This window comes from Salmo salar, chromosome 11, assembly GCF_965601325.2.
Source record: "Salmo salar chromosome 11, fSalSal1, whole genome shotgun sequence".
Classification (NCBI taxonomy): Eukaryota; Metazoa; Chordata; class Actinopteri; order Salmoniformes; family Salmonidae; genus Salmo; species Salmo salar.
Genome location: NC_138301.1, coordinates 56,227,501 through 56,247,687, shown reverse-complemented (window position 1 = coordinate 56,247,687; position 20,187 = coordinate 56,227,501). Strand labels below are relative to the sequence as shown.

At 38.5% G+C, this 20,187-nt stretch overlaps 1 protein-coding gene across 1 annotated transcript in view; it reads left to right on the top strand.

The window, feature by feature from the left end:
• The window catches only part of otud7a (OTU deubiquitinase 7A), a 243,612-nt gene that overhangs the window by 191,148 nt on the left and 32,277 nt on the right, over window positions 1-20,187 (top strand). Inside the window, exons 6-7 of the mRNA XM_045689748.2 lie at window positions 16,281-16,382; window positions 17,585-17,712. Coding sequence (XP_045545704.2) covers window positions 16,281-16,382; window positions 17,585-17,712 — 230 coding nt within the window. The remainder of the gene's footprint in view (window positions 1-16,280; window positions 16,383-17,584; window positions 17,713-20,187) is intronic.

Genomic DNA, 20,187 nt, shown 5'->3' with positions numbered 1-20,187 from the left:
ATCTATCTGTTTGGTTACAGATTATTGCTAGTCTGTAGATACAACAACAACATCTATCTGTTTGGTTACAGATTACTGGTAGTCTGTAGATAAAACAACATCTATCTGTTTGGTTACAGATTACTGCTAGTCTGTAGATACAACAACAACATCTATCTGTTTGGTTACAGATTACTGGTAGTCTGTAGATAAAACAACATCTATCTGTTTGGTTACAGATTACTGCTAGTCTGTAGATACAACAACAGCATCTATCTGTTTGGTTACAGATTACTGGTAGTCTGTAGATAAAACAACAACATCTATCTGTTTGGTTACAGATTACTGGTAGTCTGTAGATAAAACAACATCTATCTGTTTGGTTACAGATTACTGCTAGTCTGTAGATAAAACAACAACATCTATCTGTTTGGTTACAGATTACTGGTAGTCTGTAGATAAACAACAGCATCTATCTGTTTGGTTACATATTACTGGTAGTCTTTAGATAAAACAACATCTATCTGTTTGGTTACAGATTACTGGTAGTCTGTAGATACAACAACAACATCTATCTGTTTGGTTACACATTACTGGTAGTCTGTAGATATAACAACATCTATCTGTTTGGTTACAGATTACTGGTAGTCTGTAGATAAAACAACAACATCTATCTGTTTGGTTACACATTACTGGTAGTCTGTAGATATAACAACATCTATCTGTTTGGTTATAGATTACTGCTAGTCTGTAGATAAAACAACAGCATCTGTCTGTTTGGTTACAGATTACTGGTAGTCTGTAGATAAAACAACATCATCTATCTGTTTGGATAGAGATTACTGGTAGTCTGTAGATAAAACCACATCTATCTGTTTGGTTACAGATTACTGCTAGTCTGTAGATACAACAACAACATCTATCTGTTTGGTTACAGATTACTGGTAGTCTGGAGATAAAACAACAACATCTGTCTGTTTGGGTACAGAATTCTGCTAGTCTGTAGATAAACAACAACATCTGTCTGTTTGGATACAGATTACTGGTAGTCTGTAGATAAAAAACAGCATCTATCTGTTTGCTAACAGATTACTGGTAGTCTGTAGATAAAACAACATCTATCTGTTTGGTTACAGATTACTGGTAGTCTGTAGATAAAACAGCATCTATCTGTTTGGTTACAGATTACTGGTAGTCTGTAGATAAAACAACATCTATCTTTTGGTTACAGATTACTGCTAGTCTGTAGATAAAACAACAGCATCTATCTGTTTGGTTACAGATTACTGGTAGTCTGTAGATAAAACAACATCTATCTGTTTGATTACAGATTACTGGTAGTCTTTAGATAAAACACCACCATCTATCTGTTTGTATACAGATTACTGGTAGTCTGTAGATAAAACAACATCTATCTGTTTGGTTACAGATTACTGGTAGTCTGTAGATAAAACAACATTTATCTGTTTGGTTACAGATTACTGCTAGTCTGTAGATAAAACAACAGCATCTATCTGTTTAGTTACAGATTACTGGTAGTCTGTAGATAAAACAACATCTATCTGTTTGGTTACAGATTACTGCTAGTCTGTAGATAAAACAACAAAATCTATCTGTTTGGTTACACATTACTGGTAGTCTGTAGATATAACAACATCTATCTGTTTGGTTACAGATTACTGGTAGTCTGTAGATAAAACAACAACATCTATCTGTTTGGTTACAGATTACTGGTAGTCTGGAGATAAAACAACAACATCTGTCTGTTTGGGTACAGAATTCTGCTAGTCTGTAGATAAACAACAACATCTGTCTGTTTGGTTACAGATTACTGGTAGTCTGTAGATAAAACAACAACATCTATCTGTTTGGTTACAGATTACTGGTAGTCTGTAGATACAACAACATCTATCTGTTTGGATACAGATTACTGGTAGTCGGTAGATAAAACAACATCTATCTGTTTGGTTACAGATTACTGGTAGTCTGTAGATAAAACAACATCTATCTGTTTGGTTACAGATTACTGGTAGTCTGTAGATAAAACAACAGCATCTATCTGTTTGGTTACAGATTACTGGTAGTCTGTAGATAAAACAACATCTATCTGTTTGGTTACAGATTACTGGTAGTCTGTAGATAAAACAACATCATCTATCTGTTTGTATACAGATTACTGGTAGTCTGTAGATAAAACAACATCTATCTGTTTGGTTACAGATTACTGGTAGTCTGTAGATAAAACAACATCTATCTGTTTGGTTACAGATTACTGCTAGTCTGTAGATAAAACAACAGCATCTATCTGTTTGGTTACAGATTACTGGTAGTCTGTAGATAAAACAACATCTATCTGTTTGGTTACAGATAACTGCTAGTCTGTAGATAAAACAACAAAATCTATCTGTTTGGTTACACATTACTGGTAGTCTGTAGATATAACAACATCTATCAGTTTGGTTACAGATTACTCGTAGTCTGTAGATAAAACAACAACATCTATCTGTTTGGTTACAGATTACTGGTAGTCTGTATATAAAACAACATCATCTATCTGTTTGGATAGAGATTACTGGTAGTCTGTAGATAAAACAACATCTATCTGTTTGGTTACAGATTACTGCTAGTCTGTAGATACAACAACAACATCTATCTGTTTGGTTACAGATTACTGGTAGTCTGGAGATAAAACAACAACATCTGTCTGTTTGGGTACAGATTACTGGTAGTCGGTAGATAAAACAACATCTATCTGTTTGGTTACAGATTACTGGTAGTCTGTAGATAAAACAACATCTATCTGTTTGGTTACAGATTACTGGTAGTCTGTAGATAAAATAACAACATCTATCTGTTTAGTTACAGATTACTGGTAGTCTGTAGATATAACAACAACATATATCTGTTTGGATACAGATTACTGGTAGTCTGTAGATAAAACAACATCTATCTGTTTGGTTACAGATTACTGCTAGTCTGTAGATAAAACAACAAAATCTATCTGTTTGGTTACACATTACTGGTAGTCTGTAGATATAACAACATCTATCTGTTTGGTTACAGATTACTGGTAGTCTGTAGATAAAACAACAACATCTATCTGTTTGGTTACAGATTACTGGTAGTCTGGAGATAAAACAACAACATCTGTCTGTTTGGGTACAGAATTCTGCTAGTCTGTAGATAAACAACAACATCTGTCTGTTTGGTTACAGATTACTGGTAGTCTGTAGATAAAACAACAACATCTATCTGTTTGGTTACAGATTACTGGTAGTCTGTAGATACAACAACATCTATCTGTTTGGATACAGATTACTGGTAGTCGGTAGATAAAACAACATCTATCTGTTTGGTTACAGATTACTGGTAGTCTGTAGATAAAACAACATCTATCTGTTTGGTTACAGATTACTGGTAGTCTGTAGATAAAACAACAGCATCTATCTGTTTGGTTACAGATTACTGGTAGTCTGTAGATAAAACAACATCTATCTGTTTGGTTACAGATTACTGGTAGTCTGTAGATAAAACAACATCATCTATCTGTTTGTATACAGATTACTGGTAGTCTGTAGATAAAACAAGATCTATCTGTTTGGTTACAGATTACTGGTAGTCTGTAGATAAAACAACATCTATCTGTTTGGTTACAGATTACTGCTAGTCTGTAGATAAAACAACAGCATCTATCTGTTTGGTTACAGATTACTGGTAGTCTGTAGATAAAACAACATCTATCTGTTTGGTTACAGATAACTGCTAGTCTGTAGATAAAACAACAAAATCTATCTGTTTGGTTACACATTACTGGTAGTCTGTAGATATAACAACATCTATCTGTTTGGTTACAGATTACTGGTAGTCTGTAGATAAAACAACAACATCTATCTGTTTGGTTACAGATTACTGGTAGTCTGTATATAAAACAACATCATCTATCTGTTTGGATAGAGATTACTGGTAGTCTGTAGATAAAACAACATCTATCTGTTTGGTTACAGATTACTGCTAGTCTGTAGATACAACAACAACATCTATCTGTTTGGTTACAGATTACTGGTAGTCTGGAGATAAAACAACAACATCTGTCTGTTTGGGTACAGATTACTGGTAGTCGGTAGATAAAACAACATCTATCTGTTTGGTTACAGATTACTGGTAGTCTGTAGATAAAACAACATCTATCTGTTTGGTTACAGATTACTGGTAGTCTGTAGATAAAATAACAACATCTATCTGTTTAGTTACAGATTACTGGTAGTCTGTAGATATAACAACAACATATATCTGTTTGGATACAGATTACTGGTAGTCTGTAGATAAAACAACATCTATCTGTTTGGTTACAGATTACTGGTAGTCTGTAGATAAAACAACATCTATCTGTTTGGTTACAGATTACTGGTAGTCTGTCGATAAAACAACATTATCTATCTGTTTGGATACAGATTACTGGTAGTCTGTAGATAAAACAACATCTATCTGTTTGGTTACAGATTACTGGTAGTCTGTAGATAAAACAACATCTATCTGTTTGGTTACAGATTACTGCTAGTCTGTAGATAAAACAACTGCATCTATCTGTTTGGTTACAGATTACTGCTAGTCTGTAGATAAAACAACAACATATATCTGTTTGAATACAAATTTCAGGTAGTCTGTAGATACAACAACAACATCTATCTGTTTGGTTACAGATTACTGGTAGTCTGTAGATACAACAACATCATCTATCTGTTTGGATACAGATTACTGGTAGTCTGTAGATAAAACAACAACATCTATCTGTTTGGTTACAGATTACTGGTAGTCTGTAGATAAAACAACATCATCTATCTGTTTGGATAGAGATTACTGGTAGTCTGTTGATAAAACATCATCTATCTGTTTGGTTACAGATTACTGGTAGTCTGTAGATAAAACAGCATCTATCTGTTTGGTTACAGATTACTGGTAGTCTGTAGATAAAACAACATCTATCTGTTTGGTTACAGATTACTGGTAGTCTGTAGATAAAACAACAACATCTATCTGTTTGGTTACAGATTACTGCTAGTCTATAGATTAAACAACATCTATCTGTTTGGTTACAGATTACTGGTAGTCTGTAGATACAGCAACATCTATCTGTTTGGTTACAGATTACTGCTAGTCTGTAGATACAACAACAACATCTATCTGATTGGTTACAGATTACTGCTAGTCTGTAGATAAAACAACAACATCTATCTGTTTGGTTACACATTACTGGTAGTCTGTAGATATAACAACATCTATCTGTTTGGTTACAGATTACTGGTAGTCTGTAGATAAAACAACAACATCTATCTGTTTGGTTACAGATTACTGCTAGTCTGTAGATAAAACAACAGCATCTGTCTGTTTGGTTACAGATTACTGGTAGTCTGTAGATAAAACAACATCTATCTGTTTGGTTACAGATTACTGGTAGTCTGTAGATAAAACAACATCTATCTGTTTGGTTTCAGATTACTGGTAGTCTGTAGATAAAACAACATCATCTATCTGTTTGTATACAGATTACTGGTAGTCTGTAGATAAAACAACATCTATCTGTTTGGTTACAGATTACTGGTAGTCTGTAGATAAAATAACATCTATCTGTTTGGTTACAGATTACTGCTAGTCTGTAGATAAAACAACAGCATCTATCTGTTTGGTTACAGATTACTGGTAGTCTGTAGATAAAACAACATCTATCTGTTTGGTTACAGATTACTGCTAGTCTGTAGATAAAACAACAAAATCTATCTGTTTGGTTACACATTACTGGTAGTCTGTAGATATAACAACATCTATCTGTTTGGTTACAGATTACTGGTAGTCTGTAGATAAAACAACAACATCTATCTGTTTAGTTACAGATTACTGGTAGTCTGTAGATATAACAACAACATATATCTGTTTGGATACAGATTACTGGTAGTCTGTAGATAAAACAACATCTATCTGTTTGGTTACAGATTACTGGTAGTCTGTAGATAAAACAACATCTATCTGTTTGGTTACAGATTACTGGTAGTCTGTCGATAAAACAACATTATCTATCTGTTTGGATACAGATTACTGGTAGTCTGTAGATAAAACAACATCTATCTGTTTGGTTACAGATTACTGGTAGTCTGTAGATAAAACAACATCTATCTGTTTGGTTACAGATTACTGCTAGTCTGTAGATAAAACAACTGCATCTATCTGTTTGGTTACAGATTACTGGTAGTCTGTAGATAAAACAACATCATCTATCTGTTTGGATAGAGATTACTGGTAGTCTGTTGATAAAACATCATCTATCTGTTTGGTTACAGATTACTGGTAGTCTGTAGATAAAACAGCATCTATCTGTTTGGTTACAGATTACTGGTAGTCTGTAGATAAAACAACATCTATCTGTTTGGTTACAGATTACTGGTAGTCTGTAGATAAAACAACAACATCTATCTGTTTGGTTACAGATTACTGCTAGTCTATAGATTAAACAACATCTATCTGTTTGGTTACAGATTACTGGTAGTCTGTAGATACAGCAACATCTATCTGTTTGGTTACAGATTACTGCTAGTCTGTAGATACAACAACAACATCTATCTGATTGGTTACAGATTACTGCTAGTCTGTAGATAAAACAACAACATCTATCTGTTTGGTTACACATTACTGGTAGTCTGTAGATATAACAACATCTATCTGTTTGGTTACAGATTACTGGTAGTCTGTAGATAAAACAACAACATCTATCTGTTTGGTTACAGATTACTGCTAGTCTGTAGATAAAACAACAGCATCTGTCTGTTTGGTTACAGATTACTGGTAGTCTGTAGATAAAACAACATCTATCTGTTTGGTTACAGATTACTGGTAGTCTGTAGATAAAACAACATCTATCTGTTTGGTTTCAGATTACTGGTAGTCTGTAGATAAAACAACATCATCTATCTGTTTGTATACAGATTACTGGTAGTCTGTAGATAAAACAACATCTATCTGTTTGGTTACAGATTACTGGTAGTCTGTAGATAAAACAACATCTATCTGTTTGGTTACAGATTACTGCTAGTCTGTAGATAAAACAACAGCATCTATCTGTTTGGTTACAGATTACTGGTAGTCTGTAGATAAAACAACATCTATCTGTTTGGTTACAGATTACTGCTAGTCTGTAGATAAAACAACAAAATCTATATGTTTGGTTACACATTACTGGTAGTCTGTAGATATAACAACATCTATCTGTTTGGTTACAGATTACTGGTAGTCTGTAGATAAAACAACAACATCTATCTGTTTGGTTACAGATTACTGGTAGTCTGTAGATAAAACAACATCTATCTGTTTGGTTTCAGATTACTGGTAGTCTGTAGATAAAACAACATCTATCTGTTTGGTTACAGATTACTGGTAGTCTGTAGATAAAACAACATCTACCTGTTTGGATACAGATTACTGGTAGTCTGTAGATAAAACAACAACATCTATCTGTTTGGTTACAGATTACTGGTAGTCTGTAGATACAACAACAACATCTATCTGTTTGGTTACAGATTACTGGTAGTCTGTAGATAAAACAACATCTATCTGTTTGGTTACAGATTACTGCTAGTCTGTAGATACAACAACAACATCTATCTGTTTGGTTACAGATTACTGGTAGTCTGTAGATAAAACAACATCTATCTGTTTGGTTACAGATTACTGCTAGTCTGTAGATACAACAACAGCATCTATCTGTTTGGTTACAGATTACTGGTAGTCTGTAGATAAAACAACAACATCTATCTGTTTGGTTACAGATTACTGGTAGTCTGTAGATAAAACAACATCTATCTGTTTGGTTACAGATTACTGCTAGTCTGTAGATAAAACAACAACAACTATCTGTTTGGTTACAGACTACTGGTAGTCTGTAGATAAAACAACAGCATCTATCTGTTTGGTTACATATTACTGGTAGTCTTTAGATAAAACAACATCTATCTGTTTGGTTACAGATTACTGGTAGTCTGTAGATACAACAACAACATCTATCTGTTTGGTTACACATTACTGGTAGTCTGTAGATATAACAACATCTATCTGTTTGGTTACAGATTACTGGTAGTCTGTAGATAAAACAACAACATCTATCTGTTTGGTTACAGATTACTGGTAGTCTGTAGATAAAACAACATCATCTATCTGTTTGGATACAGATTACTGGTAGTCTGTAGATAAAACAACATCTATCTGTTTGGTTACAGATTACTGCTAGTCTGTAGATACAACAACAACATCTATCTGTTTGGTTACAGATTACTGGTAGTCTGTAGATAAAACAACATCTATCTGTTTGGTTACAGATTACTGGTAGTCTGTCGATAAAACAACATTATCTATCTGTTTGGATACAGATTACTGGTAGTCTGTAGATAAAACAACATCTATCTGTTTGGTTACAGATTACTGGTAGTCTGTAGATAAAACAACATCTATCTGTTTGGTTACAGATTACTGCTAGTCTGTAGATAAAACAACTGCATCTATCTGTTTGGTTACAGATTACTGCTAGTCTGTAGATAAAACAACAACATATATCTGTTTGAATACAAATTTCAGGTAGTCTGTAGATACAACAACAACATCTATCTGTTTGGTTACAGATTACTGGTAGTCTGTAGATACAACAACATCATCTATCTGTTTGGATACAGATTACTGGTAGTCTGTAGATAAAACAACAACATCTATCTGTTTGGTTACAGATTACTGGTAGTCTGTAGATAAAACAACATCATCTATCTGTTTGGATAGAGATTACTGGTAGTCTGTTGATAAAACATCATCTATCTGTTTGGTTACAGATTACTGGTAGTCTGTAGATAAAACAGCATCTATCTGTTTGGTTACAGATTACTGGTAGTCTGTAGATAAAACAACATCTATCTGTTTGGTTACAGATTACTGGTAGTCTGTAGATAAAACAACAACATCTATCTGTTTGGTTACAGATTACTGCTAGTCTATAGATTAAACAACATCTATCTGTTTGGTTACAGATTACTGGTAGTCTGTAGATACAGCAACATCTATCTGTTTGGTTACAGATTACTGCTAGTCTGTAGATACAACAACAACATCTATCTGATTGGTTACAGATTACTGCTAGTCTGTAGATAAAACAACAACATCTATCTGTTTGGTTACACATTACTGGTAGTCTGTAGATATAACAACATCTATCTGTTTGGTTACAGATTACTGGTAGTCTGTAGATAAAACAACAACATCTATCTGTTTGGTTACAGATTACTGCTAGTCTGTAGATAAAACAACAGCATCTGTCTGTTTGGTTACAGATTACTGGTAGTCTGTAGATAAAACAACATCTATCTGTTTGGTTACAGATTACTGGTAGTCTGTAGATAAAACAACATCTATCTGTTTGGTTTCAGATTACTGGTAGTCTGTAGATAAAACAACATCATCTATCTGTTTGTATACAGATTACTGGTAGTCTGTAGATAAAACAACATCTATCTGTTTGGTTACAGATTACTGGTAGTCTGTAGATAAAATAACATCTATCTGTTTGGTTACAGATTACTGCTAGTCTGTAGATAAAACAACAGCATCTATCTGTTTGGTTACAGATTACTGGTAGTCTGTAGATAAAACAACATCTATCTGTTTGGTTACAGATTACTGCTAGTCTGTAGATAAAACAACAAAATCTATCTGTTTGGTTACACATTACTGGTAGTCTGTAGATATAACAACATCTATCTGTTTGGTTACAGATTACTGGTAGTCTGTAGATAAAACAACAACATCTATCTGTTTAGTTACAGATTACTGGTAGTCTGTAGATATAACAACAACATATATCTGTTTGGATACAGATTACTGGTAGTCTGTAGATAAAACAACATCTATCTGTTTGGTTACAGATTACTGGTAGTCTGTAGATAAAACAACATCTATCTGTTTGGTTACAGATTACTGGTAGTCTGTCGATAAAACAACATTATCTATCTGTTTGGATACAGATTACTGGTAGTCTGTAGATAAAACAACATCTATCTGTTTGGTTACAGATTACTGGTAGTCTGTAGATAAAACAACATCTATCTGTTTGGTTACAGATTACTGCTAGTCTGTAGATAAAACAACTGCATCTATCTGTTTGGTTACAGATTACTGGTAGTCTGTAGATAAAACAACATCATCTATCTGTTTGGATAGAGATTACTGGTAGTCTGTTGATAAAACATCATCTATCTGTTTGGTTACAGATTACTGGTAGTCTGTAGATAAAACAGCATCTATCTGTTTGGTTACAGATTACTGGTAGTCTGTAGATAAAACAACATCTATCTGTTTGGTTACAGATTACTGGTAGTCTGTAGATAAAACAACAACATCTATCTGTTTGGTTACAGATTACTGCTAGTCTATAGATTAAACAACATCTATCTGTTTGGTTACAGATTACTGGTAGTCTGTAGATACAGCAACATCTATCTGTTTGGTTACAGATTACTGCTAGTCTGTAGATACAACAACAACATCTATCTGATTGGTTACAGATTACTGCTAGTCTGTAGATAAAACAACAACATCTATCTGTTTGGTTACACATTACTGGTAGTCTGTAGATATAACAACATCTATCTGTTTGGTTACAGATTACTGGTAGTCTGTAGATAAAACAACAACATCTATCTGTTTGGTTACAGATTACTGCTAGTCTGTAGATAAAACAACAGCATCTGTCTGTTTGGTTACAGATTACTGGTAGTCTGTAGATAAAACAACATCTATCTGTTTGGTTACAGATTACTGGTAGTCTGTAGATAAAACAACATCTATCTGTTTGGTTTCAGATTACTGGTAGTCTGTAGATAAAACAACATCATCTATCTGTTTGTATACAGATTACTGGTAGTCTGTAGATAAAACAACATCTATCTGTTTGGTTACAGATTACTGGTAGTCTGTAGATAAAACAACATCTATCTGTTTGGTTACAGATTACTGCTAGTCTGTAGATAAAACAACAGCATCTATCTGTTTGGTTACAGATTACTGGTAGTCTGTAGATAAAACAACATCTATCTGTTTGGTTACAGATTACTGCTAGTCTGTAGATAAAACAACAAAATCTATATGTTTGGTTACACATTACTGGTAGTCTGTAGATATAACAACATCTATCTGTTTGGTTACAGATTACTGGTAGTCTGTAGATAAAACAACAACATCTATCTGTTTGGTTACAGATTACTGGTAGTCTGTAGATAAAACAACATCTATCTGTTTGGTTTCAGATTACTGGTAGTCTGTAGATAAAACAACATCTATCTGTTTGGTTACAGATTACTGGTAGTCTGTAGATAAAACAACATCTACCTGTTTGGATACAGATTACTGGTAGTCTGTAGATAAAACAACAACATCTATCTGTTTGGTTACAGATTACTGGTAGTCTGTAGATACAACAACAACATCTATCTGTTTGGTTACAGATTACTGGTAGTCTGTAGATAAAACAACATCTATCTGTTTGGTTACAGATTACTGCTAGTCTGTAGATACAACAACAACATCTATCTGTTTGGTTACAGATTACTGGTAGTCTGTAGATAAAACAACATCTATCTGTTTGGTTACAGATTACTGCTAGTCTGTAGATACAACAACAGCATCTATCTGTTTGGTTACAGATTACTGGTAGTCTGTAGATAAAACAACAACATCTATCTGTTTGGTTACAGATTACTGGTAGTCTGTAGATAAAACAACATCTATCTGTTTGGTTACAGATTACTGCTAGTCTGTAGATAAAACAACAACAACTATCTGTTTGGTTACAGACTACTGGTAGTCTGTAGATAAAACAACAGCATCTATCTGTTTGGTTACATATTACTGGTAGTCTTTAGATAAAACAACATCTATCTGTTTGGTTACAGATTACTGGTAGTCTGTAGATACAACAACAACATCTATCTGTTTGGTTACACATTACTGGTAGTCTGTAGATATAACAACATCTATCTGTTTGGTTACAGATTACTGGTAGTCTGTAGATAAAACAACAACATCTATCTGTTTGGTTACAGATTACTGGTAGTCTGTAGATAAAACAACATCATCTATCTGTTTGGATACAGATTACTGGTAGTCTGTAGATAAAACAACATCTATCTGTTTGGTTACAGATTACTGCTAGTCTGTAGATACAACAACAACATCTATCTGTTTGGTTACAGATTACTGGTAGTCTGTAGATAAAACAACATCTATCTGTTTGGATACAGATTACTGGTAGTCGGTAGATAAAACAACATCTATCTGTTTGGTTACAGATTACTGCTAGTCTGTAGATAAAACAACATCTATCTGTTTGGTTACAGATTACTGCTAGTCTGTAGATAAAACAACAGCATCTATCTGTTTGGTTACAGATTACTGGTAGTCTGTAGATAAGACAACATCTATCTGTTTGGTTACAGATTACTGGTAGTCTGTAGATAAAACACCATCATCTATCTGTTTGTATACAGATTACTGGTAGTCTGTAGATAAAACAACATCTATCTGTTTGGTTACAGATTACTGGTAGTCTGTAGATAAAACAACATCTATCTGTTTGGTTACAGATTACTGCTAGTCTGTAGATAAAACAACAGCATCTATCTGTTTGGTTACAGATTACTGGTAGTCTGTAGATAAAACAACATCTATCTGTTTGGTTACAGATAACTGCTAGTCTGTAGATAAAACAACAAAATCTATCTGTTTGGTTACACATTACTGGTAGTCTGTAGATATAACAACATCTATCTTTTTGGTTACAGATTACTGGTAGTCTGTAGATAAAACAACAACATCTATCTGTTTGGTTACAGATTACTGGTAGTCTGTAGATAAAACAACATCATCTATCTGTTTGGATAGAGATTACTGGTAGTCTGTAGATAAAACAACATCTATCTGTTTGGTTACAGATTACTGCTAGTCTGTAGATACAACAACAACATCTATCTGTTTGGTTACAGATTACTGGTAGTCTGGAGATAAAACAACAACATCTGTCTGTTTGGGTACAGATTACTGGTAGTCGGTAGATAAAACAACATCTATCTGTTTGGTTACAGATTACTGGTAGTCTGTAGATAAAACAACATCTATCTGTTTGGTTACAGATTACTGGTAGTCTGTAGATAAAATAACAACATCTATCTGTTTAGTTACAGATTACTGGTAGTCTGTAGATATAACAACAACATATATCTGTTTGGATACAGATTACTGGTAGTCTGTAGATAAAACAACATCTATCTGTTTGGTTACAGATTACTGGTAGTCTGTAGATAAAACAACATCTATCTGTTTGGTTACAGATTACTGGTAGTCTGTCGATAAAACAACATTATCTATCTGTTTGGATACAGATTACTGGTAGTCTGTAGATAAAACAACATCTATCTGTTTGGTTACAGATTACTGGTAGTCTGTAGATAAAACAACATCTATCTGTTTGGTTACAGATTACTGCTAGTCTGTAGATAAAACAACTGCATCTATCTGTTTGGTTACAGATTACTGCTAGTCTGTAGATAAAACAACAACATATATCTGTTTGAATACAAATTTCAGGTAGTCTGTAGATACAACAACAACATCTATCTGTTTGGTTACAGATTACTGGTAGTCTGTAGATACAACAACATCATCTATCTGTTTGGATACAGATTACTGGTAGTCTGTAGATAAAACAACAACATCTATCTGTTTGGTTACAGATTACTGGTAGTCTGTAGATAAAACAACATCTATCTGTTTGGTTACAGATTACTGGTAGTCTGTAGATAAAACAACAACATCTATCTGTTTGGTTACAGATTACTGCTAGTCTATAGATTAAACAACATCTATCTGTTTGGTTACAGATTACTGGTAGTCTGTAGATACAGCAACATCTATCTGTTTGGTTACAGATTACTGCTAGTCTGTAGATACAACAACAACATCTATCTGTTTGGTTACAGATTACTGCTAGTCTGTAGATAAAACAACAACATCTATCTGTTTGGTTACACATTACTGGTAGTCTGTAGATATAACAACATCTATCTGTTTGGTTACAGATTACTGGTAGTCTGTAGATAAAACAACAACATCTATCTGTTTGGTTACAGATTACTGCTAGTCTGTAGATAAAACAACAGCATCTGTCTGTTTGGTTACAGATTACTGGTAGTCTGTAGATAAAACAACATCTATCTGTTTGGTTACAGATTACTGGTAGTCTGTAGATAAAACAACATCATCTATCTGTTTGTATACAGATTACTGGTAGTCTGTAGATAAAACAACATCTATCTGTTTGGTTACAGATTACTGGTAGTCTGTAGATAAAACAACATCTATCTGTTTGGTTACAGATTACTGCTAGTCTGTAGATAAAACAACAGCATCTATCTGTTTGGTTACAGATTACTGGTAGTCTGTAGATAAAACAACATCTATCTGTTTGGTTACAGATTACTGCTAGTCTGTAGATAAAACAACAAAATCTATCTGTTTGGTTACACATTACTGGTAGTCTGTAGATATAACAACATCTATCTGTTTGGTTACAGATTACTGGTAGTCTGTAGATAAAACAACAACATCTATCTGTTTGGTTACAGATTACTGGTAGTCTGTAGATAAAACAGCATCTATCTGTTTGGTTACAGATTAATGGTAGTCTGTAGATAAAACTACAACATCTATCTGTTTGGTTACAGATTAATGGTACTCTGTAGATAAAACAACATATATCTGTTTGGTTACAGATTACTGGTAGTCTGTAGATAAAACAACATCTATCTGTTTGGTTACAGATTACTGGTAGTCTGTAGATAAAACAACATCTATCTGTTTGGTTACAGATTACTGGTAGTCTGTAGATAAAACAGCATCTATCTGTTTGGATACAGATTACTGGTAGTCTGTAGATAAAACAGCATCTATCTGTTTGGTTACAGATTACTGGTAGTCTGTAGATAAAACAACAACATCTATCTGTTTGGTTACAGATTACTGGTAGTCTGTAGATAAAACAACAACATCTATCTGTTTGGATATAGATTACTACTAGTCGTTTAACACAACCCCTGACTCCATTGTTGTTTTCTGTTTTATGAACAGCTGTTGTTACTGCATCTCCAGAGGCCCTTAGTTCACTTCCTCTACCATTCGATAGTTCTGAGCCTATCATAGTTCACTTCCTCTACCATTAGATAGTTCTGAGCCTATCAGAGTTCACTTCCTCTACCATTAGATAGTTCTGAGCCTATTAGAGTTCACTTCCTCTACCATTAGATAGTTCTGAGCCTATCATAGTTCATTTCCTCTTCCATTAGATAGTTCTGAGCCTATCATAGTTCATTTCCTTTACCATTAGATAGTTCTGAGCCTATCATAGTTCCCTTCCTCTACCATTAGATAGTTCTGAGCCTATCATAGTTCACTTCCTTTACCATTAGATAGTTCTGAGCCTATCAGAGTTCACTTCCTCTACCATTAGATAGTTCTGAGCCTATCAGAGTTCACTTCCTCTACCATTAGATAGTTCTGAGCCTATCAGAGTTCACTTAGGTTGTTCTGTCCCTATCAGAGCAGAGCTAAGCCTCTGTACCAGTCCTCTGCTCCTCTCCTTCCGGACTCTCGCTCCATTCTTCCCTGTTAAAGGTGGAATATGCAAAAATTGCTCTGTCATTTCCTGGTTGCTAAAATTCTAATAGTTTTCCTAATTCCAGTTTATGTGACCAACCATGCAGTCATTGTGTAGAGAATTATTGTACCATCTAAACCGCTGTGAAATGTATTTTCCATTATCCAAAATATTGTACTTTCAGCTGTATGAAGCTGGTGAACAAAACCAAAAGTAAAAAACTAAAAAACTAAACTTAAGAACTCTCTTTCTCCTCTCCTTATTCTCTCCTCTTCTCTTCTTTCCTTCTCTCCTCTTTTCTCCTCTCCTCTCCTTCTCCTCTTCTCTCCTCTTCTTTCATTCTCTTCTCTCCTCTACTCTCTTCTCTCCTTCTCTCCTCTCCTTCTCCTCTCCTTCTGCTCTCCTCTTCTCTCTCCTTCTCTTCTCCTCTCATTCTCTTATCCTCTCCTATTCTCTGCTCTCCTTCTTCTATCTTCTTTTTTCTCCTTCTCTCTTCTCTCCTTTTCTCTTCTCTCCTTTCCTCCTCTCCTCTCCTTCTCTTATCTCTCCTCTCCTCTCCTCTTCTGTTGTGTAGGTCGTCTGAACTGGTGGGCCACTATGTGTACCAGTTGTAAGCGTCTTCTTCCTCTGGCCACCACGGGGGACGGCAACTGTCTGCTACATGCTGCTTCTTTAGGTGAGCCTGGTTGAGGGAGGGTTAGGAGGGGAGGAGGGAGGGAGGGTTAGGAGGAGAGGAAAGGAGGGTTAGGAGGGGAGGAGGGAGGGAGGGTTAGGAGGAGAGGAGGGAGGGTTAGGAGGAGAGGAGGGTTAGGAGGGGAGGAGGGAGGAGGGGAGGAGGGAGGAGGGGAGGAGGGAGGAGGGGAGGGAGGGTTAGGAGGGGAGGAGGGAGGGGAGGAGGAAGGGAGGGTTAGGAGGGGAGGAGGGAGGGGAGGAGGGAGGGTTAGGAGGGTTAGGAGGGGAGGAGGGAGGGGAGGAGGGAGGGGGAGGAGGAAGGGAGGGTTAGGAGGAGGGAGGGAGGGTTAGGAGGGGAGGAGGGAGGGGAGGAGGAAGGGAGGGTTAGGAGGAGAGGAGGGAGGGGGGGGTTAGGAGGAGAGGAGGGAGGGAGGGTTAGGAGGGGAGGAGGAAGGGAGGGGGGCTAAGAGGGGAGGAGGGAGGGGAGGAGGGAGGGGGGTTAGGAGGGGAGGAGAGAGGGAGGGTTAGGAGGGGAGGAGGGAGACAGGGTTAGGAGGGGAGGGTTAGGAGGGGAGGAGAAGGGAGGGTTAGGAGGGGAGGAGGGAGAGAGGGTTAGGAGGGGAGGGTTAGGAGGGAGGGAGGGAGGGAGGGAGGGAGGGAGGGAGGGAGGGAGGGAGGGAGGGAGGGAGGGAGGGAGGGAGGGAGGGAGGGAGGGAGGAGAGATCTCTGTTTGTCTGGAATCAAAGAGCTCATAAACCCAGCAACATGCAACAGCTCAGCATTGATGATGGGAAAAAAAGAGTGTTATCTGTAGTGTTTATAATGAGGGAAACTTTTGAGGAAACTCTTGAAGACATGAAAATGTGCTTACAGGGTGCAGAGAACAGAAAACTCCCCTCAGCAGATCTGGAATCCCCAAGTACAGGGAATATTGATTCAGCTAACATTCATCATGTTGACAATGAACCGATCTAGGGCCTGCTGCTAGGGTATTGCTGTCTCTCTCTCTCTCTCTCTCTCTCTCTCTCTCTCTCTCTCTCTCTCTCTTCTCTCTCTCTCTCTCTCTCTCTCTCTCTCTCTCTCTCTCTCTCTCTCTCTCTCTCTCTCTCTCTCTCTCTCTCTCTCTCTCTCTCTCTCTCTCTCTCTCTCTCTCTCTCTCTCTCTCTCTCTGTGGGTGTGTGTGTGCAAACTCATCCGTGTCTCTAGGGATGTGGGGCTTCCACGACAGAGACCTGGTGCTGAGGAAGTCTCTGTATGGCATGATGAAGAGTGGAGCGGAGAGAGAGGCTCTGAAGAGGAGGTGGAGGTGGCAGCAGACACAACAGAACAAAGAGGTCTGTACACACACACAACACCTGCTATTACACTGTTCTGTTCTATTACACTGCTCTGTTCTATAACTTGGGCCCTGAGCTCCAGGCCCTAGGCTGTGGTTATATGCTGTTTCCTGTGTGGTGTTATGAGGCCCTAGGCCCTGGTTATATGCTGTTTCCTGTGTGCTGTTATGAGGCCCTAGGCCCTGGTTATATGCTGTTTCCTGTGTGCTGTTATGAGGCCCTAGGCCCTGGTTATATGCTGTTTCCTGTGTGCTGTTATGAGGCCCTAGGCCCTAGTTATATGCTGTTTCCTGTGTGCTGTTATGAGGCCCTAGGCCCTGGTTATATGCTGTTTCCTGTGTGCTGTTATGAGGCCCTAGACCGTGGTTATATGCTGTTTCCTGTGTGCTGTTATGAGGCCCTAGGCCCTGGTTATATGCTGTTTCCTGTGTGCTGTTATGAGGCCCTAGGCCCTGGTTATATGCTGTTTCCTGTGTGCTGTTATGAGGCCCTAGGCCCTGGTAATATGCTGTTTCCCGTGTGCTGTTATGAGGCCCTAGGCCCTGGTTATATGCTGTTTCCTGTGTGGGGTTATGAGGCCCTGGGCCCTGGTTATATGCTGTTTCCTGTGTGCTGTTATGAGGCCCTAGGCCCTGGTTATATCCTGTTTCCTGTGTGCTGTTATGAGGCCCTAGGCCCTGGTTATATCCTGTTTCCTGTGTGCTGTTATGAGGCCCTAGGCCCTGGTTATATGCTGTTTCCTGTGTGGTGTTATGAGGCCCTAGGCCCTGGTTATATGCTGTTTCCTGTGTGGTGTTACCTGGTTATATGCTGTTTCCTGTGTGCTGTTATGAGGTAATTACAGTTGAAGTCGGTAGTTTACATACACCTTAGCCAAATACATTTAAACTCAGTTTTTCACAATTCCTGACATTTAATCCTAGTAAAAATTCCCTGTCTTAGGTCAGTTAGGATCACCACTTTATTTTAAGAATGTGAAATTTCAGAATAATAGTAGAGAGAATGATTTATTTCAGTGTTTGTTTAGCAGAAACCTGTTGTTCTGTGATTTGATTTGCCACTTGATCACACACCCCAGGTGGCTGTGTGTTCATGATGACGTCAGTGTGCTGTATGGTACCATGCTCTGCTCAGTCAACACCTGCTGTTCTATGTCTGCTGACTCATTTTAGACCGGAAAAGGGCCGTAGGACTCTCTCTCTCTCTCTCTCTCTCTCTCTCTCTCTCTCTCTCTCTCTCTCTCTCTCTCTCTCTCTCTCTCTCACTCTCTCACTCTCACTCTCACTCTCTCACTCTCACTCTCACTCACCGCCCCCAGTGCTATAGGAGACAGTATATGGAGGTGTATTAGAAAGGCTGAGGCTCCACCCAGATCATCTGTGAAAATGAGGCCCTGTACCCCCTCCAGAGCTCCAGGCTTCTGGCTGAGAAGGGTCAGCCCTGTCCCCACTGTCCTGCACCACTACTGGGCCTGGAGGTGGTCAGCCCTGTCCCCACTGTCCTGCACCTCTACTGGGCCTGGAGGTGGTCAGCCCTGTCCCCACTGTCCTGCACCCCCTACTGGGCCTGGAGGTGGTCAGCCCTGTCCCCACTGTCCTGCACCTCTACTGGGCCTGGAGGTGGTCAGCCCTGTCCCCACTGTCCTGCACCTCTACTGGGCCTGGAGGTGGTCAGCCCTGTCCCCACTGTCCTGCACCCCTACTGGGCCTGGAGGTGGTCAGCCCTGCCCCCACTGTCCTGCACCCCTACTGGGCCTGGAGGTGGTCAGCCCTGTCCCCACTGTCCTGCACCCCTACTGGGCCTGGAGGTGGTCAGCCCTGTCCCCCACTGTCCTGCACCCCTACTGGGCCTGGAGGTGGTCAGCCCCTGTCCCCACTGTCCTGCACCCCTACTGGGCCTGGAGGTGGTCAGCCCTGTCCCCACTGTCCTGCACCACTACTGGGCCTGGAGGTGGCTCCATGTCCCCTGTCCTCCACCCCCTACTGGGCCTGGAGGTGATACCATGTCACATGTCCTCCACCCCTACTGGGCCTGGAGGTGGCACCATGTCCACTGTCCTGCACCCCTACTGGGCCTGGAGGTGGCACCATGTCCCCTGTCCTGCACCCCTACTGGGCCTGGAGGTGGTACCATGTCCCTGTCCTCCACCCCCTACTGGGCCTGGAGGTGGTACCATGTCCCCTGATCCCCCCTGTCCTCCACCCCCTACTGGGCCTGGAGGTGGTACCATGTCCCCTGTCCTCCACCCCTACTGGGCCTGGAGGTGGCACCATGTCCCCCTGTCCCCACTGTCCTCCACCCCTACTGGGCCTGGAGGTGGTCCCCTGTCCTCCACCCCTACTGGGCCTGGAGGTGGCACCATGTCCCCTGTCCTCCACCCCTACTGGGCCTGGAGGTGGCACCATGTCCCCCTGTCCCCCCCTGTCCTCCACCCCTACTGGGCCTGGAGATGGTACCATGTCCCCTGTCCCC